At 47.7% G+C, this 19604-nt stretch overlaps 1 protein-coding gene and 1 pseudogene across 1 annotated transcript; both read right to left on the bottom strand.

Annotated features, from left to right (window-relative positions):
* Nucleotides 1-6688: 6688 nt before the first annotated feature.
* On the bottom strand, nt 6689-8579 carry LOC124674911 (amino acid permease 3-like). Its single transcript, XM_047210965.1, has 3 exons — nt 8401-8579; nt 7837-8309; nt 6689-7745 (listed from the first exon to the last, which is right to left on the bottom strand). The coding sequence occupies exons 1-3, from the start codon at nt 8446-8448 to the stop codon at nt 6725-6727; spliced, it is 1542 nt and encodes a 513-aa protein (XP_047066921.1). The 5' UTR covers nt 8449-8579; the 3' UTR covers nt 6689-6724.
* An 8167-nt stretch (nt 8580-16746) lies between these two features.
* On the bottom strand, nt 16747-17947 carry LOC124669879 (annotated as a pseudogene).
* Between the last annotated feature and the right edge of the window lie 1657 nt (nt 17948-19604).

Genomic DNA, 19604 nt, shown 5'->3' with positions numbered 1-19604 from the left:
TCCGGGTACTATCTTCGGCAGGCCCATTTGGGATGCCTATGTCACCCTCTTCCTGGGTTTCTGGCCCTCAACATCGTCACCAGGGTCATCGCCTCTGATCTTATAACGCAATGCAGTGCATACCGGGCATTCATTCAAATTCTCGTATTCACCACGGTAGAGGATGCAGTCGTTGATGCATGCATGTATCTTCAGAACCTCTAAACCTAGAGGGCAGACAACCTTCTTTGCTTCGTACGTACTTGGCGGGCAACTCGTTATTCTTTGGAAACATATTCTTCAACATTTTCAGCAAGTTTTCAAATGCCGAGTCAGCTACACACTGCTCGTGCCTTCCATTTCAGCAAATCCAGTGTGCAGCCCAGCTTTTTCAGACCATCATCGCATCCGGAGTACAGCGCCTTCCCGTGATCCTCTAACATGCGATCCAAATTCTCCCTCTCTTTTCAGTTTCGCAGCGTCTCCGTGCATCGGCAATGGTCCGACCAAGATCATCAACGGGATCATCACGTGCCTCTTCTTGATCACCTTCCCCTTCACCTTCCCCACCTTCGAGCATCATCCATGAAAGTATCACCGAAATGATCAAGATAGCTCTCATCGATGTCATCCCCTTCTTCATCTTCTTCCATTATAACCCCTCTTTCTCCATGCTTGGTCCAACAATTATAGCTTGGCATGAAACCATGCCGAATCAGGTGCGAGTGAACTTCCCTTGAGGAAGAGTAACCCTTCGATTCTTACGGTCAACACATGGACAGATAACAAAACCCCCGCTTGTTCGCATTAGCCACTACGAGGAAATCTTTCAAACCCGTAGTGAATTCGCTGGAGATTCGGCTAGCGTACATCCATTGCCGATTCATCTGCATTATTATAATACAAAATATATAATTAACCATCATGCATTTGTTAAACTAAATACAAATTAAACAATGAACTACACACATATGCATATTTTATCAATGCCACATATATATGAAAGGTTCAAGTTGTTGCTAACCGCGATCGAGGAGGAAAAAATAAATGAGGAAGCTCGATCAAGTGTGGCTCCGACACTTCATATCATGTTTGTTTCATGCTCTTGGGACATTTCATCAAACACCTTGTGTGCATAAGAGGAGCCAAAAGCAAACCCTACACCCCCTTGTGAAGTTTGTGAAGAGAAGTGGCACCAAATGACTAAGTGCTGTGGGCTGAGTGGTATATATAGGGGAGGGGCTTTAGTCGCGGTTGGCCAGGCCAACCGCGACTAAAGGCCTTTGGGCCAGGCCTGAGGACATTTAGTCGCGGTTGGCCTGGCCAACCGCGACTAAAGCCCCCCACGTGCACCGGCTGGCCACCGAGCGCCCTGGGCCCAGGCCTTTGGTCGCGGTTCGCCTCCCGAACCGCGACTAAAGGTACCATTAGTCGCGGTTCCTACAGCTTCGCGACTTATGGGGCTCACCGGAAGCCTGTTTTTCTACCAGTGCTACGTCTCATGAAAGTTGTCATCTGTCTAAATTATACATCCAAATTTAGACAAAGTTACCGCAACTTTCATGACACAGAGGGAGTACTTCGGATCAGTTCCAAAACTTTGCTTCTGGTCGTCTTTGCAATCTTATTTGAGAATGCAGAGTTGGGAAGGAAATAAAATCTGAGGTTTGAGGTACGGCCATCTTATGTTAATGACTAAATGATATACTTTTCTGTACAATATTGTTGGCTGTTATGTTACAAGTATTGCACTATAAGGTCCTTCATTTTATATTCATTCTCACTTTTCTAGTTGCCTTATATATATAGTCTCCAGGGATCTTGAGAGAATATTCAAATTCTCAGCACAATAGCACCTGTAGTTCATAAAAGGAATTTATATCCCATGTTCCAGCAGTCTTTAGTTACTAGAGCATTATCATTTCCAGTATGCAGTTATAGGTGGGATCTCCTAAGAAATAGGTAACTAGGAATAGCATATTGGGGTGACTAGTGGACATGGTATAAGCGCCTAGACATCACTTATTCCGTTGGAATTTGCATGAAAATGACATGTTCTCAATATAATTGATGTATCAGGTGGATGTCCATGTGGGTGCACCTATAACTTAATTGTTAAGACGGGGTCATTTTAACAAAAGAAAATCTCGCTGCAGCTTAATTGGCATGGGAGTAAACTGTGGTGCTTTTGTCAGCATGATAAGACAATTAAGTATTTATTATCTGAATGCTAATTTGTTCCTGCAACTTGGTCTATCATTCAAATTCCCTCAAGTTTGTTTCAACCCCAGAGTGTTACTAGTATGGTTATTAGTTGGTACGAGGTATTCCTTCAAAATTTTAAAAAGTATATCCTTGTTGGAGGGGTAGCCCTATGTTGGGCTTTGTGGCTCCATCGAAATTTAAAAAGCATATCCTTGTTGGAGTGGCGGTCCTATGTTTTTGTGGCTTTTTTGCTGGAATGATGTGATCTTTGACAAAAAGAATATTCTCCCTACACTGCATGTTATTTACTCTTGCACGCATTGGCCCTATACTTGGTCCCATCTTCAGGGAGCGGAGCACAAGGAGCTTTTGCTTACTGCATGTACCCATTTGTAGTGGACGGCCAAGGAGGTTTTTGCCTAGCAAGGATGGCAGCATAGTCCATGGATAGAGCCTGCTGCACCTTAGGAAGTTTCGTCTATTGTCTTATGAAGTTGATCGCTGTTAAAAGGTCACTTTTCCTTGTGTGTGGCTGTGTGCATCCTTGTTATGTAGAGGTCGGTTGTAAACTCATCTGCTTGTACCGCCTTGATGTGACTTTTTAGTTGATAAAAGCCCCCTCCATTGGTACAATCCAAAGAGTTTAAGCCCAGCCTCTGCATAATAAAGATGCACACAACCCTGCCAACAAAAAGCAACTGTTCCAGGAAAAAACAAAAACATAAGACATAAAAAGAAAAAGCCTAAGGTGCAGGAGGACCGATCCAAAGACTATCCCGCCATCCATGATGGGTGAAAACCTCCTTGTCTGCCCGCTCTAATTCGGTACATGTTTCCATGAAAAGCTCATTGTGCTCTAGCCGCTGAAGATGGGACCAAGTACGCAGCCAATGCTTACACGAGTTAATAACCTGCAGATAGGAATCTTCTTTTATGGAACACATCTATTCTTGCCAAGTCACAAGGCCCAACATAGGGTTGCCGCTCCAACAAGGATATGTTTTTAAATTTTAAAAGAATGCACTATAGGCGGTTGCCAAACATATTAGTAACACTAGGGGTTGATACAAATTTGATGCAACATGAATGATTAACCAAGTTGCATGGGCGAATTTACATTCAAAGAAAAGATGCTTAATTGTCTCATATTCATAACAAAAACAACACCGCATACTTTCATGCCAACTACGTTCTCGCAGGATTAACGGGAGATTCATTTTCCAAATTTTCTTGTTATTAATTGGTTCATCCACACGAGCTAGCGCCTGGTACATAGATTTAACTGAAAACATGCCATTGCCCTGCAAATTCCAACGAAACAAATCATGTCCAGTTGTTAGGACTACATCAGGTAGCCGCCCCAATAGAGCATTCCAAACTAGTGCGGTACCTGTCAATATGACCAGTCTTTGTGCAAATCTGTGACTGCTGAACTCCCTTCTTCTCTGTAAACTTGCACTTGGTAAGAAATGCAATATTCTTAGGTTTTGTTGAGAGTTATAGTTGCACTACAAATCTGGCAGGGGTGGCTTATAGTTACCGACCGGTAGTCCAAATTTGGAGAAAAAAATTGACTATCTTCTTTCTTTAAAATTTCGTTAGATTTTCAAACTGATAGTATTATACTCCAATTACACTCTCCCGTCGATTATTTGTAGCTCAGTTGTCTTACTGGATTCCATAATCTTCTATTAGATGTACTGTAAGGTTCCACCATGCTCTCACAATGTAATTGGCACAGATTATTATCTCTCACGTGCCTTGTTTTAATCCTAAGGATAAGGGTAGAACTTTATGTTTTTTTGCGAGGAAAGGCGCTATCTTTATTCATTTACTAGTTGAGTGCCCATGCGTTGCACGGGTCTTCAAATTTTGTGTCACATTCACATGTGAACATAATGCGCTTGGAAACCCACCTTTTCAAACCGACAAGCATAATCGTGTTGGGTTTTATATTCCGCCTCATGTCGTGAAATACCTCATAAGTTTTGAAAATAAATTTTCAAGGTTCATAATCTCCAAAGAAGGCTCTAATTGCCTCTCCTTTCCTTAAGCATTGCATGACAGTAAAGAGTTCAAATCATAGAAACCTTGAGTCAAGAATGAATTACGTCAGGCCTCCCCCATAAATACGAGTTTCTTAGGAACATGTTTCTTTTGCTGCTTCCGCCCCCTCAGCCATGAAGGGGAACACGTGTTCCTTTGCTATCCCCACGCAGCAAAAATACCGCATGTGCTCCTTGAGCGGAATTTCTAATATCTGGTCCTGGAAATATATCATATGAGTTTATTCAATTACATATCTATAAATGTTTACCAAGGAGACCAAAAATATAGACCTCAAACGTTTACTTCGTATAGCACATACCATCTTAAATTTGAAGAACGATTTAGCTAAGACATATACACACTATTCAACAATAATTTTCTTTGAAGGTCATTTATCCAAATTTGAAGAAATACAATGGGCACAGATATATTATAAACCTGGGATACCCAAATTATTTATATCCATGGTAAATTTCATTTATACTTTATTACCTCTGAAAGAATAATAAACAATTGACTGATACAAATACCTCACCACAAAACAGATCTGATTGGAAAGAGGAAGGTACATCCCTTCTCTTACCTGTAATAAGCAAGACTACTGTCAAAGCCTAGGTAAGGCCAGAGTACATCAATCCGACATATGCTGGTCGCTGCTGCCATGGATATACACAATCTGCATGAATCATGCAGGTCATATGGAGGCAGACCTCGACCTATAACCTTGAAACTGGAATAAGTAGATTTAATTGGTCCAGGTTCTTACAAAGATAATACATTCAACAATTAGGTTATTTTCAATAAATAGTCAGCTGTTTAAGAAAAATGCATGCCTGATGATTTTGACAGAAATGCATCTATTCTTTCAATCCTCTGAGAAATTGCAAGGCAATACAAAGGCCAGAAATGGTGTATCATTATTACATGCGCCCAACTTTGCAGTATGGTGTAAATCAGATATCAGATATGAAAGAATAAGAAAAACAAGACAATGTCCATTTCTCACTCATATATGCATCATCCAGGATATTAAGTCAATTTTCCTTTTAGAAAGTCAATAGAAAACAACTGATTTGCAAGGGATAAGTTGTGGCCTGCCGAAACTGAAGAAAAGTGTGGTTTATACTGCAAGGATTACCATAGATTTTGCTTCGAGAGGAGTGGTCGCCGTCGATGCCGTCAAGTACAACTGCTCAAAAGCATGTTCGTGTATTAAAAAAAATACATCAGCAAGGTTAACACAACATATTAGCATAATTTTCATATGGATTGGACCTGCGAATTAGCATATAGCAACTATGAATACTTGACATCTTAGAACAAGCTAATTGTAGTTCAGTACAGACTACCTAAGCCAGCAACTTGTGCAGCCAGTACATCATTGAAAATGGAAGGATGTTCAGGCAAACACTTCTACTTCGGAATCAGGCAAATGGAAGGATGTTCCAACACCTGGAATAAACAGAGACAGATTATCAACATTTGTAGATACAGCTGTACCTACTGTATTAGTACCTCCAGATACAATTGTGAGTAGTAAAAAAATATATGATATAAAAAATTACTGTTTCGCAAATTTAAAACTTACCATTACTACATATATTGCATGCAAGATTCAAAATTATAGCAAGGATCCAATCATAGGGATTTCCAATCTGAGTTATAGGAGGAATAAATCAAACTTGTAGTCCTCACTGACCTCTTAGTACCGAAGAAGCTCGGTGATACTGTTGTCAAGAACAGAAGTTCAGGTCGTCGAGATGAGGGAGGCGTTTGTGTCCCGGATGGCGCGGAGGAAGGCAACAGAGTCTGCGTCATCCCCGACCGCTCCGAGGAAGGGCGAGAGCTTCTGCATCGTCCCTTGCCCCATCGAGGAACAGTGGCTGCATCTCCAACCGCATGGAGGAATGGCAGAGGCGGCGTCCTCGTCGCAAGGGGGGGCGGCGGCGCACCCCTAGGAATGAGGGGAACGGTCGCGGCGGCGCCGCGGCGGGATGTGCTTCCCGACAAGATAGCGAACCCCAGCACACGGCGGAACAACATCGGCGAGTGGGTGCTGACCCGTGTGGGCGGAGTGCGGAGGCCATGATCTCCAAGAACTAAAAGGAAAGATGACGGAGCAGCTAATTAGTTGATCGTGACTTGAGGGATTAGTGTGCGTGAAGATAATGCGATTGACTCCGGCGATAATTTAGGGATTTAGGCAATGACCAAGTGCGGGCATTGAATACAGAGATTAGCGGAATATGTATGCGGAAGGAAGAAAATAGAAGGGCCATCACGTCGGCAGGAAACGTAACCTACTCATTTGTTGGGCTTGGCCCATCCGTGTGCGGAGCGAAGCGGAGATGAGCGGGACGAAGCTGACGACGTACCATGAGATGGCTGACGACGGAACATCTTCCTGCTTTTTAAGTAGTACAGAAAGCATGACTAGGAGTTAAGGACGGTCTATTCCCAGTAACACCTGTAACTGGTTTGTTCCAGCAGATCAATACGTTGAGCGGAATGGGTGGTACGACTTGAGATCGAGCACCACGCCAGCGATGGAGCCTACTGCCGCAGCCAGGGACACCACAAGGCACGCGAGACTGAGCGCCTGCAGCCCTACCCACGGCGTGCTCCAGCGCCTGATCTTGCGGTGCACGATATACATCTCCACAGGGAAGTAGACGGTGAGGGGCCAGAAGCCGAGTGCGCCTAGGATGCCAACAACGTCGTTGAAGAAGGGCAGGAGCATGGACACGATGGTGGTCAGCACCACGAAGCATGTCCGCCACACCAGACGGAACGCGTTGACCCTGCAGGCATGCCCATTTGGGCCGTGTAACCGAAGGTCATACTCTTCGACCTTGGGCCAGCGCCGGGCCGCCCACTTCTCGACGAAGGCGAAGAGCGGCTGGGAGTAGACCTGGTAGGCCCCGACGAGGTGGACAACAATGGCGAGGTTGGCGATGTCAAGCAGCCAGTAGGGGTTGTAGAAGCCGAAGCCAGTGAGGAGGTTCCCGGGGGCGTTGTCACCGAATGCCGCATAGCCCGCACAGCCACACAAAAGGTAAAAGGCAGTGGTGATGGAGATGCTGACGAGGGTGGCCTTCCGCATGGTGCGCGTCTCTGGAGGCGGGCTTCGGAGTGTGTCCTGGATCTCGATGAGGATGATGGAGTAGGAGTAGGCGAAGGCTATGTCTCCCAGTGCCTGCAGGTTGCGCCAGATCTTCTGCATGGGGGTTACCGTGCCAGCCTTGGTGACGGCACCGACAGAGATGCCCATGATGCTGCCTTGGAAGGCCTTGTTCTGGGCGACCTGGGCGATGCCGAGGCTGAGGCCGACGATGGAGTAGGTGAAGGACATGATGGCGGCGACGATGGAGAGCCACCAGACCTGGTCGAAGTCCGGGATCTGCGAGAAGAAGACCTGCACGATGCCGAAGATGATCATGTACATGTTGCTGGACATGTGGCATGGGTCATTCCCACCGCTCGCGTGGAAGCAATTCGAACGCTTGATTGCCCTGTTGCATGCATCTAGTCATCAACAAAGGTGCTGACATGCAAGAGCTTTGCTGGTGGACTCAGAAATTCTAGTGGAGGCAGCTCACTCACATCATGCTAATGGAGGCAGCAATGGTGTATCCGACGGCAACTCCAAAGAGGTTGAGGTATTGGATGGCGCCACAGACCTTGACCTTCGCACCGCCCAAGTTGGCCCTGACGGCGTCCATGTATGTGTAATTCCGCCTGCCAGTGGCGAGGTCTCCCGTGCGGTAGCAGTCAGCGAGGAGGTTGGAGGTGAAGAAGATGACAAAGGCAAAGAGGGCCATGACGGCGGGGCCAGCGAGCCAGCCGAGCTGCGCAATGGCCCACGCGAGAGACAACACCCCGGAGCCGATGACCGCCGTGATGATGTGTGACGATGCTGTCCACACTGTGCCTGTACGCTTTAGCCGGCCGTCGTCATCGAAGCATTTGCTGCCGCCGGTGGTGGTGTTCTCCACCGGTGCGTCCTCGTCGATCTTGGAAGTGATGGGCTGGGCCTCGACCTGGAGGTACCTCCTCGCATCGCGGTCTGGGTCCAGCTACACACATATTACATAAACACAACATGTGACTCACTCAAGTTCCTCTAAACAAAACACTCAAACGTTTGATCGAATAGACAGATCTTACGGTGCTGTCATGGATCCTAGTTGGAAGAGTTCGGCTCCTAGGCAGCATGCTTGATCACTTCACCTTCACTGCACCACTGTATTATTATACTCAAACTATATTCAGATAGCTAGATGGCGGAGAGGAATATCTATGTAATCTCCATGCTCAGCCTTTTATACACGCAAAAATAGGCAGCAATGCAACTAGAGTGGAGCAATGTTTCATCATCATGGCCACCTGAGTGCCTACCTGTCTATTTTCACTACATGTACAAGTGGCAAAAGACATGCAAGTGGGACAATTAGTGGGGAATATTTTGGAGACTCCTAATGGCCTTACAATCTCTTATACCATATTGATCAATTGCTCTTTTGTGGATAGCTCCATCCAAGTAACCGGGGATGCTAGGTTGCTTCGATAACAAACAAACAGTGTATATATCTCCTGCTGAGTGTGTTCCTTTCTCAAATATTGCGCAGGTTTACTGTCTCAAGAGGACAAGGACAAGATTATAGCTTTAGCTGGGGACATACATGAAGCAGGAAGTTCTAGTGTGTCACCAAGTTTTGCTGGAGGAATTGAGCTCAGGGAGGAAGCTTAGCCATTGCTACTTATAGTGTTTATCCACGGCTCGAATGGCAGGGAATTGCAGTGCGAGTTATCTCATGAGTTCTGCTACGTCATTTGGTTTACCTGTCGGGGTAGTATCCACGATGAGTGGAGAGTGGACTATCATGTGTTTCGCTATTAAACGTGCGAATGAAGATGATCGTTTGCTGTGCTGGATAAGAGTGTCCCCACACTAAAGGATCGGCAGTGAAAATGAAATTGGGACCTCTATTTCATCCTGCTGATGGACCAGTGCACACACTAATAGATCAAAATGATTGGACATTCTTCTGACTTTTAAGGTGCATGTGTGTGTGTGTCATGCACTAAGGAGACCTGGGCTAGCAAGCTGCGGGTATCTGTCATATCTGCTGGTACGTACAATGTGATGTCTCGTCTCGTTCCTTTCTCTTGATTGAGGGCCGCAAGGCATGCAGTGATATTTCTGAGCAAAAAGAGGTATTGCCGTGTCGTCCATTTCTTGCGGAAAAGAAAGTTTGTTTCAAGAAAATTAAGGGTGTTACTCATTTATTCCACTCCCTGAGGATATGGCCGGATTACTACGTTTGTAGAGCAGGCGCATCCGTATATATGTAAGTCGATGTTTTGATTCAGATTCTCACCATATGTAGAAGTGTCAGCTAGCTGGAGATATTTTGTTGAACGGGACAGGAGGCCACATAGTCGCACAGACACAGGTTATCTATGCTACTACTCGCTCTAGGCTTCTTTTTTCCATTCGATGATCAATCATCCAGCAGACCAGAATGTAGTGGAGGTCGGAGTAAAGTGTGACACGACATCGTTGTAAGAGAGATATACATACCATTAATTGGTTTCCATTTGAAGGATATATATATCGACACAATGACACCAGAACAGTGACTAATCCTTTCACTGGGTCAACAAGGCAGCAGTTGCTTAGCAACGCATTCAATGAAAATGCAATCATTTCATCCTTAATACTTGCTGTGCTCGTTGTGTTTATTTGTTTGGTTAGTTGCAACGTGTGGCACGGCATCGTTGTAGAGTGAGGGCATCTCAAACGGGGCGACCCATCCCGCGCCCGCGCGTCCGGATGGGTCAAAACGAACAAAACCGCGGCCCAGCGTGCGGACTCATCCCTAAAACGGATGGCCGTGGCGTCCGGGACGACCCAAACCCGGCCCAAATCTGGGATGAGTTTGCGTGGCCGCGGACGCGAAAGGCTGGTCGCTTGCGTCCTCCCCTTGTCCGCCCTTGGCCCGCCTGTCTGTCTCCCAAAACAGGAACACTCCACTCCCACAACAAGGAAAAGGCTTATCGCCGGTGCACCAAAATCGGTTATCCCCGGCGCACTAGAGCCCGCCGTTGGGAACGGGCCGGTGATAATGTCTTATTGCCGGCACATCAGCCCGTTCGCCGGGGGTAACATGAGTTATTGCCGGCGCACCAGCTTGGTGCGCCGGTGGTATGTTATCCAGGATTCAAAAAAAAGGTCCGATCTAGATCTAGATCTAGGTCAAGTTCTAGTTCAAGTTCGTGACTGTGGCGACTGTGGCACCTCCATCACCGTGCTCGGCGCCGTAACCATGGTTGTCGATGTGGCCGTGGCCGTGCCCGTATGAGTTAAAGGAGGTGGCCGCCGAAGTGAGGGGAGGTCGCCGAAGAACCTTGCCGGAGGGAGGCCACCGGACGTAGAAGCTCGTCGGAGGGAGGCCACCGGAGGTAGCTCGTCGGAGGGAGGCCACCGGAGGTAGAAGCTCGTCGGAGGGTGGCCGGCTATCCGGAGGTAGAAGCTCGTCGGAGGGAGGTCGAGGAGGTGGTTCCCGGTGAGTATCTTGAGAAGGTTCTTGCCGGAGGGAGATGAAGAAGGTAGAAGAGGAGAAGAGAAAGTGGAGGGAGGAGAAGAGAAGAAGGTGGCCGGAGGAGGAGAAGTGAAGGAGGAGAAATGAAGGAGGAGAGAAGTAGAATAGGAGGAGCCTGCCGAGTTGTGCCTATATAGCACAGATGACCGCCGGCGCACCTAGTATAGTGGTGCGCCGGGGATATTTTTTTTCTTTTTTTATCAAAACCTAAAAGCTGAATAAAGTCCCGTTTCTATTTTGAATTTGCCGAATCCATTTCTTGTCAAAACGGCCATAGGCCGTTGAATCCGGATAGGAAATTTCGCGTAGATAGATTTTGATATAAATTTTTTTTCATCGGGCATCGTATGCAACCAGAAAACCCGTTTTACCGAAAGATGACGCCATTTTGCATAATATATCGAAATTCATTTTTTCAAATTTTCATGAAAAGTAGATTACATAATACATGGGCAGTTGAAAGGATTTTATTTTTTGAATTTTCTATCATTTTCATTTATTTTTTTCAAAACTGAAAAGGCGGTCCACGGAGGGGGTGTGGAGAGGTAAAATCATGGCTGCCCTTACTGCCGGCGCACCATCATGCTGGTGCGCCGGTGGTAAGTAAGGGTCTCGATTTTTTTGGTCTGGTCTGGTCCCCTTCGAATTTTATCGCCGGCGCATCTTTTTTGCTTGTGCGCCGGCAGTAAGGCTCCATCGCCGGCGCGGCGACATGTTGGTGCGCCGGCACTATTTGCCACCGGCGCATGGGTTTGCTGGTGCGCCGGTACTACCATTTCCATCTATAGGCCTTTTCCTAGTAGTGTCCACTTCCAAAACCTAGAGATGGCCGACGAAGCTACTGCCGCCGCCACCACCACCACCGCCACCATCGGAGACGAGGCACAGCTCGCGGCCGTTGCCGCTCCTGCCCTGGAGGCGGCTCCTCAACTGGACGCTCCGGTGGTCGTGGAGCCCGGGCCGCCGACGAAGAAGGCGAAGCCCGAAATCACGGCGGAGCAGAGGGCGATGGAGACCAAGAAGCGGGGGGACCGGCGCAGGGCGCTCGAGCAACGGAACAAGGAGGCCGCCGCCGCGGAGGAGCGGCTGAGGGCGGCGGAGCAGCTCCTCGAACTCCAAACGCAGGCGAAGAACAGTCTCATTCAAGAGCAGGCGAAGGCCATGCTCTTTTACGGCCACGCAGCGCTCGGCCAGCACATGATCATCCCGGGCACCGGCACGGCCTCGGGGGGGAGCTCTGCCTCGTCCGTGACCCGGCCCCTTCCTCCAAGGTCAACTGGCCCGTTTGCGCATGAAATGGGGGCGCATTCAGGGCGGCACGCGTACCCGTCACGGGATGGGTCACCGGAGGTGGGCGAGTCCATGACGGGGCCGTCACCTTCGTCCATTGACCTCAACCGTGCGCCGGCGAACTCCAAAAGCCCCAAGCACCTGGGAGCAGCTGCGATGGCCGGTGCACGCAACCTGTTCGACGATTTGTCAGCCGAGCGCGCGCAGTCACCGTCCATCGTGCATGCCCCTCCGTCTTTCCCGCAGACAATGCCGACGACCGTGCCATATCCTTCGACACAACAGGCTCCCCAGCCACCTCCCATTGACACACAGGAGGGCACAACTGCCTGTCCCGGCAACATAAACATCGAGGAGGAGCCGTTGTTCACTGAGGACCTCACACAAGCCGCAGCTGCACAAGCTAGAGGTCGCCGGGTAAGCAAAAGAACCACCAACTACACGGAGAAGGGGGACAAGGTGCTCGTCCAAGGATGGTTGACCATCGGGCAAGATGCGTTGACAGGTGCCGAGCAGAAGGGGACGGCATTCTGGCGCCGGATCTATGAGTACTTCCATGAACATCGCAAATACGGACAGGAGCCATTTGAGAGCGACCGCACCGAGATATCGCTCCAAAAGAGGTGAGGAGCAATTCAAACGGAATGCAACAAGTTCCAGGCGGCGTATGATCACGTCAAGCGGATCCCCGTTAGTGGCATGGGTGTGAAGGACTTGGTATGATTCTTAACCTCAACTTATTCATCCGATGTTTGCACATATGTTTATCGTTGTTGTCTCGCTTTGCTCTAGGTGTGGCAAGCTTTGGAATGGTACAAATCTAACAATGGAGAAAAGACCTTTGCCTTTCCTCATTGTTGGAAGGAACTCCACGGCACCCCCAAGTTCCAGGAGGGGTACGAGGGGTACAAGGCAACTTTGACCGGCAACAAGACCGCCAAAGATGCCACGGTCATTGACCTTGATGGTGGGCAGCCTTGCGGTAGCTTCGCTTCCCGTGCAAGTCGGCCATGCGGCCACAAGTCAACCAAAGCCGACATCAAGCGTGATGCTTCGTCCATGCTATTGTTTGGCACTTTGAAGGAGATGCATGCGGTCAGAGAGGTGTCCACGGACAAGAGGGATGAGAGGAGGCGCCGGGAGAAAGAAGAGGACATGAAGAAATTCTTTGATGTCCAGCAGAAGAAGCTTGAGATTGAAGAGGTCAAGGCCAAGACCAAAGCTAAATAACTTGAGCTCAAAGAGAGAGAACTTGAGCTCATAGCAATGGCAAGGGCCAAAGAGGTGGAGCTGAAGGCGAAGGAAGTTGAGCTCAAACACCAAGCCGAGGACAACCTCATCATGAACGCCGACTTGACCAACATGAGCGAGGCGAAGAGAGCTTGGTTCGAGAAGAGACAGAAGGAGATCCTCGAGCGCCCTAATTGAGTTAGACAATCTCAATTGTAATTTTTATACTTTTCTTAAACTATGTCACATTTTAATTTCTTTATCATGGTACATTGATATTATTTTATGCTATTTGATATTCTTTTATGTTTGTTAGATATTATTCTATGTTTATAAGATATTATTCTATGTTTGTTACACATTATTTATAAGGATGTGTGGCCAGATGGCCTATTTCCCGAAAGAAATAGGCCAAATGACCAAATGGGTGGCCGCTGCGTTGGGCGCAGCGTGCGACCCAAACGGACACGCGGACGCGGAGCTCCGTCCGCGCGTCCGCTCGGCCACACAAACGGCCCAAAACGGATGGCCCAGCGCGTCCGTTTGGGTTGCTCGGTTGGAGATGCCCTGAGACATATATAGTATTGACACAGTGCCACCAAGGGCAAAAGGGCAGCAGTTGGTTATCACGAGCATTCAATGAGAACATAATCGTTTCATCAATAATTTTTGTTGTGCATTTGATGTTTATTTGTTTGGTTTATTAGAGATAAGGGAATTACTGGGTTCTAGGACAGAAAGAGCAAAAGATGAATGAACTCACATCACTTTGTTGTGGTGCAAGTAGCAACTTTTTTTTTCTGCTCGTAATGATGGATCCACGGACTGAATAAATGGAATTATGGAAAGATCGTCAAGCATCTTCCACTTTGCCATCATTTCCAATGTTTCCTTAAAAACAATCTTGAGAACATGAATCATACTCGTACTACTGAGATCATAAACGTAACCTTGCAAGTATTTCTCTAAAATCATGTTGGTTCTCAGAACAATTCTTTTTACATATACTGTCGATGTTGCATGGATATCACGCTATCAACACCGTCGGTAAAACATGGAATTCACTCTAATTTATTTGACTTCTGTCAAATTCATCAAAATTAAGTTGGCAATGCATCTTTTTCACAACTATTTGTCTAGTTTACACTTCTCAAAAGTGTGCAAGGAAGTATCTGGTCCAGTAGGTTGATTTTCCATTTCGATCCCCAGATATGAACACGAGATATTGTATGAGACCAGAACGATCAAGCTGTCAGTGTTAATTGATTTTCTGCAGCTACCCTTGTCAACTTGATCTGTACTAACCCTAGTACCTTATATGGTTTCGCTGCAGCTAAACCAACTATGGAGTAGTGGGATGGCTACCTACAGGATCATTGAGGATGAATAACCTGTTCGGTTAGGATGGGAACTTTTTGGAAAAGAGGAATACCCTATGCAACACCCGGTTTTCATAGCAGAGGGCAAGCAAGTGCTTGACTGATTGCTCTGTTGGTTTGGTGCCATTCATGGTCATCCCTGCTAGCTGCTAGAAGCGTTTATCGTCGACCCAATCTATCCGAATAATACCAACATGTGCCCAAAGTACTCACGCCAAAATGCTCGTATCGTTCATGTATCAACACAGGTAGTGCAGCTTGTAGTCCCATAAGTGATTTGCCATAGTGGGCTTGCTAGAATTGGGAGAGTTTGATTCCTTTGTGCCTTGTATTTGGTCAGCTTCTAACAGCAGGGTGGAATCATCTCAGGTGACCATCATCGTGGCTTTCGGTGCTTTTTTTCCTTCAGTTTTTTGAGTCATTGGCAGGTATTGGTAACACTATGTGCCCTCGCCAGATACTCTACCTACAACATCCAATTGTTGAAGAGCACATCAGAATTGGATGAACCGCTTCATATCCGTGGGAGTTCGTAGACTTATGCTGGTAAGTATCCCCCTCTCCATGCACACACTCTTTTTTCATACAACTGATGTGTTATCGATTTCAAGTAGTGGTGCCTTTTCCTCCTACGGAGTTGAATGTACTTATTATAGGTTTTAGAAGTAGTTCTAAAGATACTGGATGTAATTTCACTGGATTAGTGGATGTAGTCTTATATAAAAGTTTCTCCGAAGCTTGTGGATGTAGTTTTAATTTTACGAAGTAGCTCTGATGCTTTTTTTGAATGTGATTTACTTAATCTAGGTTTTTAGATTTAGTTGTAAATATGAATGTACTTTCAGTGTAACCATGGATGTTTTGTGAAGTTGCGCTGAAGCTTTATACATGTTGTACTTAATCTAGTGTGTAGAAGTAATTTTGAAGCTTTTAGATGTAGTTTTAAGTAGGTGTGAAGCTTTTTCACTGGATTTACTTAATCTGGAGCTTATGGATGCACTTTTAGTGCATTAGTGGATGTAGTTTTTTAAGTTGCTCTGAAGCTTTTTACGGTTTATACATTCAATCATCAGTGGATTTATTTATTAGAAGTAGCTCTGGAGCTTTGTATTGTGTGTACTTCAATGGATTAGTAAATGTTGTTTTTCCCTTGACAGTAGCACTCGAAAATTTTCTAAACCCACCGATGTATAGTGAATGTACTTATATAGACTGCTTTTGTAACTTTTTTTTTTGCAGGATATAGCTTTTTGCACCATTTTTAATGAAATTTTAGGATGTAAGTTGTGATCTAACTCATGTACTTGCATAGCTGACAGTAGGTTTCTTGCTTATACACAACATATTTTCTAGCTTATATACTAACTTCTATTTTTTTTTATCTTGGCACATTTTCTTTTGTTTTGTTTAAGGAATTACACAAACACAACATCAAACTAATGTCTTTTTCCTTCCTTTTTGTACATCCAACAAAATAGGAATGGATCCACAAAGCTGTGGCACACAATTGTTCAAGTTGCATCCATGGCATTCCGGGAAGTATAACATGTTTTCCATAGTGAGATCACCAAATTAACATGTGCTTTGCATACATGGAATTTGTGAAAGGATAACATGTTTTCACTAGTATGATGGACAACTATATTAGCTACTCTGTCATGAAAACAACCCGTAGGGGCAAATGGAAAGAACTTCAAGCTGATGCTAACAACAATTGTCTTCTACAAAAGAACCAAATATGTAATGCCCAAAAATCATTTGGAACAATAATCAACAATGGTGAACATCAGAAAGCATGCTCCTTGACTCTTTAGGAAACCATAACTTTTGGTGTTGTAGTCGCTCACTAGGTGGCAAATCTGCAACACGGAAAACCCCCGAGTTGGGAGCAATAGTTAGACACAACTTATATGGGTAAATGTTTCTCGCATGCTTTATGGGTTTAATGTTTTTTACATGTTTTACGGGTTAAATGGTAGCTGTAGGACCAACTAGTTTTTACCTTTGGATTAGTCATGCTTTCCCTTGACATTGTAGGTGCACATGTTTTTCTTGGCACAATTGATCAAGATGTTGGCAGAGTCAATACCTAGAAAACACGATCACACACCATTAAAATAAAGTAAAACAGAAGGCACCATGTCATGGAAATATCTCAGGATCGGAGTTCATGCCAAGATACCAAACTCAAGCATGAGAGAAAAAAAAACTCTTAATTACCTGCAAGATATGCTCCATGGACATAGCCGTTGTATTTTTCACTCGTGTGCTCACCGGAGAAGTAAACCCTCCCAACAGGAGCCTGAATTACGTGCCAAAAAACAGGGAAATAAGAATCATAATTATATATGGAGCTTAGAAGATAACTAATAAAAATGCAAGAAAGATGCATATGTTTGTACCCGAATGAGGTCAAATTCGTAGCGGCTGACTCCAATGGGCCAGTTAGAAAAGGTGCCCTTGAAGAACCTGTTAGACCACCACCTGGGCACAAGTATCTCCGTGGCTTCCGGCACGTCCTTCTCTGGGAACATCTTCCTGAGCACCTCCATTGCCTCTTCCATCGTCTGCTCATCAGACTGCTGCTCGATCCTCCTCGACTCGTCATCGGTGACGGTCACCAGCAACACGTTGGACCCTGGGTACTGCTTCTCCAGCTGCTGCCACACCGGGTAGTACCCTCTCCTGCCGCTGGCGTAGAGGAAGAACTCTGTGCCGGGACCCTCCGGCCAGAACCTCTTGGGGAACTTGAGGAAGATCTTGGTGTACACCGCCATGTTAAACTTGTAGATTGACATGCTTCCATGAAGGCAGCTGCGGCTCGAACCGTATGAGGTCCGTCTGCAGGACACCGAGGCTAGCGGAGACGATGACATAGTCTGCCCGGTACACCTTGTCGTCTTCCGTCCTAACCACGACGCCGATGGGGGAGTAGGCGATCTCACGCACCACCGTGTTCAATTTGAGCCTGGGGTCGACGATGGCACCGGACTCAGGATCAGTCTTGAGGTACTGCTCGGTGACGTGGTGCACGACGGACTCGTAGCCCCGCTGATCGGCCACGAAGTAGACGTCGTCGCCGAAGTTGTTGAACGTCGGCAGTGGCTGCGTGTTCTGCAGGCTCGTCACGCGCGGCGGCTCCGCGAACTGGAAGTCGTGCTGGTAGTAGTCGACCACCATGTCCACCGGCGTGGATGGACCGCCAGGCATCCTGCAGCACATACACAAGTTGCTATCCACCATAAACTTTAATTTTTAACAGCACATTCACTCCACAGGACTAAAGTCCTAACGTCGTTTAATAAAATTTCCAAAATTAAATGTGTACGAGAAAAAATATGCAAGTGTGGATGCGCGCAGAAAGAGTCGTATGGGCATTTGGATTAAGTATTTGCGGTCTTTGGAAATATGATGTAAGAGCATCTCCAGTCACGTCCCCCAAACCGTCCCTCAAACCGCGCCGGATTGAGCGTTTGGGGGACGTGTTTTGCTCGTGCCGCGTTTGGGGGACGTCGCTCCCCAGCCGTGTCCCCCAAACGCCGCCCCCAAATGAATATTTGTGCAGGAAAATAAAGGTTTTCATTCAATTTTGATTATATATTACAAAGTTTGAATGAAAACGGCTAGATTTCATCTAAACCTAGGCTACCGACCGCCCGGCGGCGCGTTCGACGGCCCCGCCCCGTCGTCGCCTCCCCTACGCCGCAGCTCCTCCTGCGCGCGCCTCCTCTCCTTGCGTTCGGCGGTGGCCAGACGGTGCCGCTCCCGCCGATAGTCCTCCTCCGCCCTCCCCTGCTGGGCCGCCTGGAGGGAGAGCTCGACGGCGCGACGAATCTGCGCCTCTTCGCGGGCACGGGCGTCGTCCTGGAGCTTCTTCTCCGACTCGAAGGACTCGACGAGGGCGCGTTGCTGATCGGCCGTCTCGTCCGGGTGCGGGGCGTCGTCGTCGGACCAGTCGAACTCGTCGTCGTCCTCCACCTCGGTCTCCTCCGCCTCGGCCTCCTCCTCCATTGGCGCCTCCTCCTCCACATCTGTTGGCGCCTCCATCATCGCCGCCGCAAACGCGTCGGCCGCCGCCAACTGCTCCGCCCGCCTCCCCCATAGCGCCGTAAGCGCCGACTCCCGCAGTCGACGCTCCTCCGCCGTCGCCGCTCGCCGGAGCTCGATCGACTCACGCCGCCGGCGCTCGATCGAGTCACGCCGTTCACGGAACAGCGCCTGCCGCTCATCGCGCTGGCGCCGGCGCTCGTCAGCCCATCGCTGCTCCATGTCCTCCCGGTACCGGCGCCGTCGCGCCTCTTGTCCCGTCGAGGCGTCGAACGCCGCAACGGTGTCGCACTCGCTGCTCCCGCCACGCTGCTGCCGCCGCGGCCTCCTCGGCTGCGGAGGCGAGGGCGGAGAACGCCGCTAGATCCGCCGCCTGCTGCGCCTCACGCCGCTGGCGGGCCTCCTCCTCGAGTGCGTCCTCGAGTGCCGCACGCCGCTGCCGGCTCGTCAATGGAGGAGACGGCGGTGGAGGGAAGTGGCCATCGCCGGGGCGGTTCGCCATTGCCACTGGTGATGGAGGAGACGGCTGTGGAGCGACGAGGGCTGTGTTTGTTGCCGGCGGGGTGTGGTGGCTACCATTGATGAGCCGGGAGACCTTTTATAGACGCCGGCTGACGAGGGATTAACTTATCAATGCCTATGGATTGTAGGCTAGGGTTTAGTTAGAAGTAGAGGGCAAGTAGATCTCGAAGGTTTCAGCCGAAAAGTACTCGACGATTATAAAAACTAGGGTTTGCAGACAATGATTCGATGATCTCCTCGTCCCTCGACTCCCCCTTTATATAAGAGGTGGAGCCGAGGGTTTCGTTTTGTACAAGTT

Source organism: Lolium rigidum, chromosome 7 (assembly GCF_022539505.1).
Source record: "Lolium rigidum isolate FL_2022 chromosome 7, APGP_CSIRO_Lrig_0.1, whole genome shotgun sequence".
Lineage (NCBI taxonomy): Eukaryota > Viridiplantae > Streptophyta > Magnoliopsida > Poales > Poaceae > Lolium > Lolium rigidum.
This window is presented reverse-complemented; position numbering and strand designations above follow the sequence as displayed.